The sequence below is a fragment of the Pteropus vampyrus genome, unplaced genomic scaffold, assembly GCF_000151845.1.
Source record: "Pteropus vampyrus isolate Shadow unplaced genomic scaffold, Pvam_2.0 Scaffold232, whole genome shotgun sequence".
In the NCBI taxonomy this organism is placed as follows: Eukaryota; Metazoa; Chordata; class Mammalia; order Chiroptera; family Pteropodidae; genus Pteropus; species Pteropus vampyrus.
Window position 1 is genome coordinate 509,396 of NW_011889013.1, and position 602 is coordinate 509,997.

At 50.2% G+C, this 602-nt stretch overlaps 1 protein-coding gene across 1 annotated transcript in view; it reads left to right on the forward strand.

Annotated features, from left to right (window-relative positions):
• KCNQ3 (potassium voltage-gated channel subfamily Q member 3) overlaps positions 1-160 on the forward strand; it is a 39,712-nt gene extending 39,552 nt beyond the window's left edge. The window contains exon 15 of the mRNA XM_011373829.1: positions 5-160. Coding sequence (XP_011372131.1) covers positions 5-160 — 156 coding nt within the window. The remainder of the gene's footprint in view (positions 1-4) is intronic.
• The last annotated feature ends 442 nt before the right edge of the window (positions 161-602 follow it).

Sequence of the window (602 nt, forward strand, 5' to 3'; positions counted from 1 at the left end):
GGGCGGGGGCCCGAGCTGGATGAGGGAGAAACGGTACCTCGCCGAGGGTGAGACAGACACGGACACGGACCCCTTCACGCCCAGCGGCTCCATGCCTCTGTCATCCACAGGCGACGGGATCTCTGATTCGATATGGACCCCCTCCAACAAGCCCATTTAAAAGGGGTCATGGGCCGACTCCTCCTTGTAATGTAGACAGACTTGTATAGCTCACTTGCTCTCACACCCGACACTTACCAGTGACGTCACCAGTGGCTGCATCAAATGCATGCATGTGCGTGGTGGCCCCCCAGCCAGGCAGGGGCTTGTCATGGCCTTTTCCTCCCCATGTCACCACAACGAAGCTGCTTCCTTTTAAGCATGGTTTGCATGACTTTACACTATATAAATGGTACTGCTAATCTCTTCTAGGATACACATTTATCTGCTATTCTTCCTTTTAATCATGATTGGACCAGTACAGGGAGAAATTATTGACGAGCTGTGCTGTTTATCCGTTTGGTTGGTTGGTTTGGATTTTAGTTTGGTAAGCAGGGAAAGTAGTGTTTATTTCTCGGATCACCGCCCCTTTCTGTAAAACAGTCCAGTGATTGATTAATTGC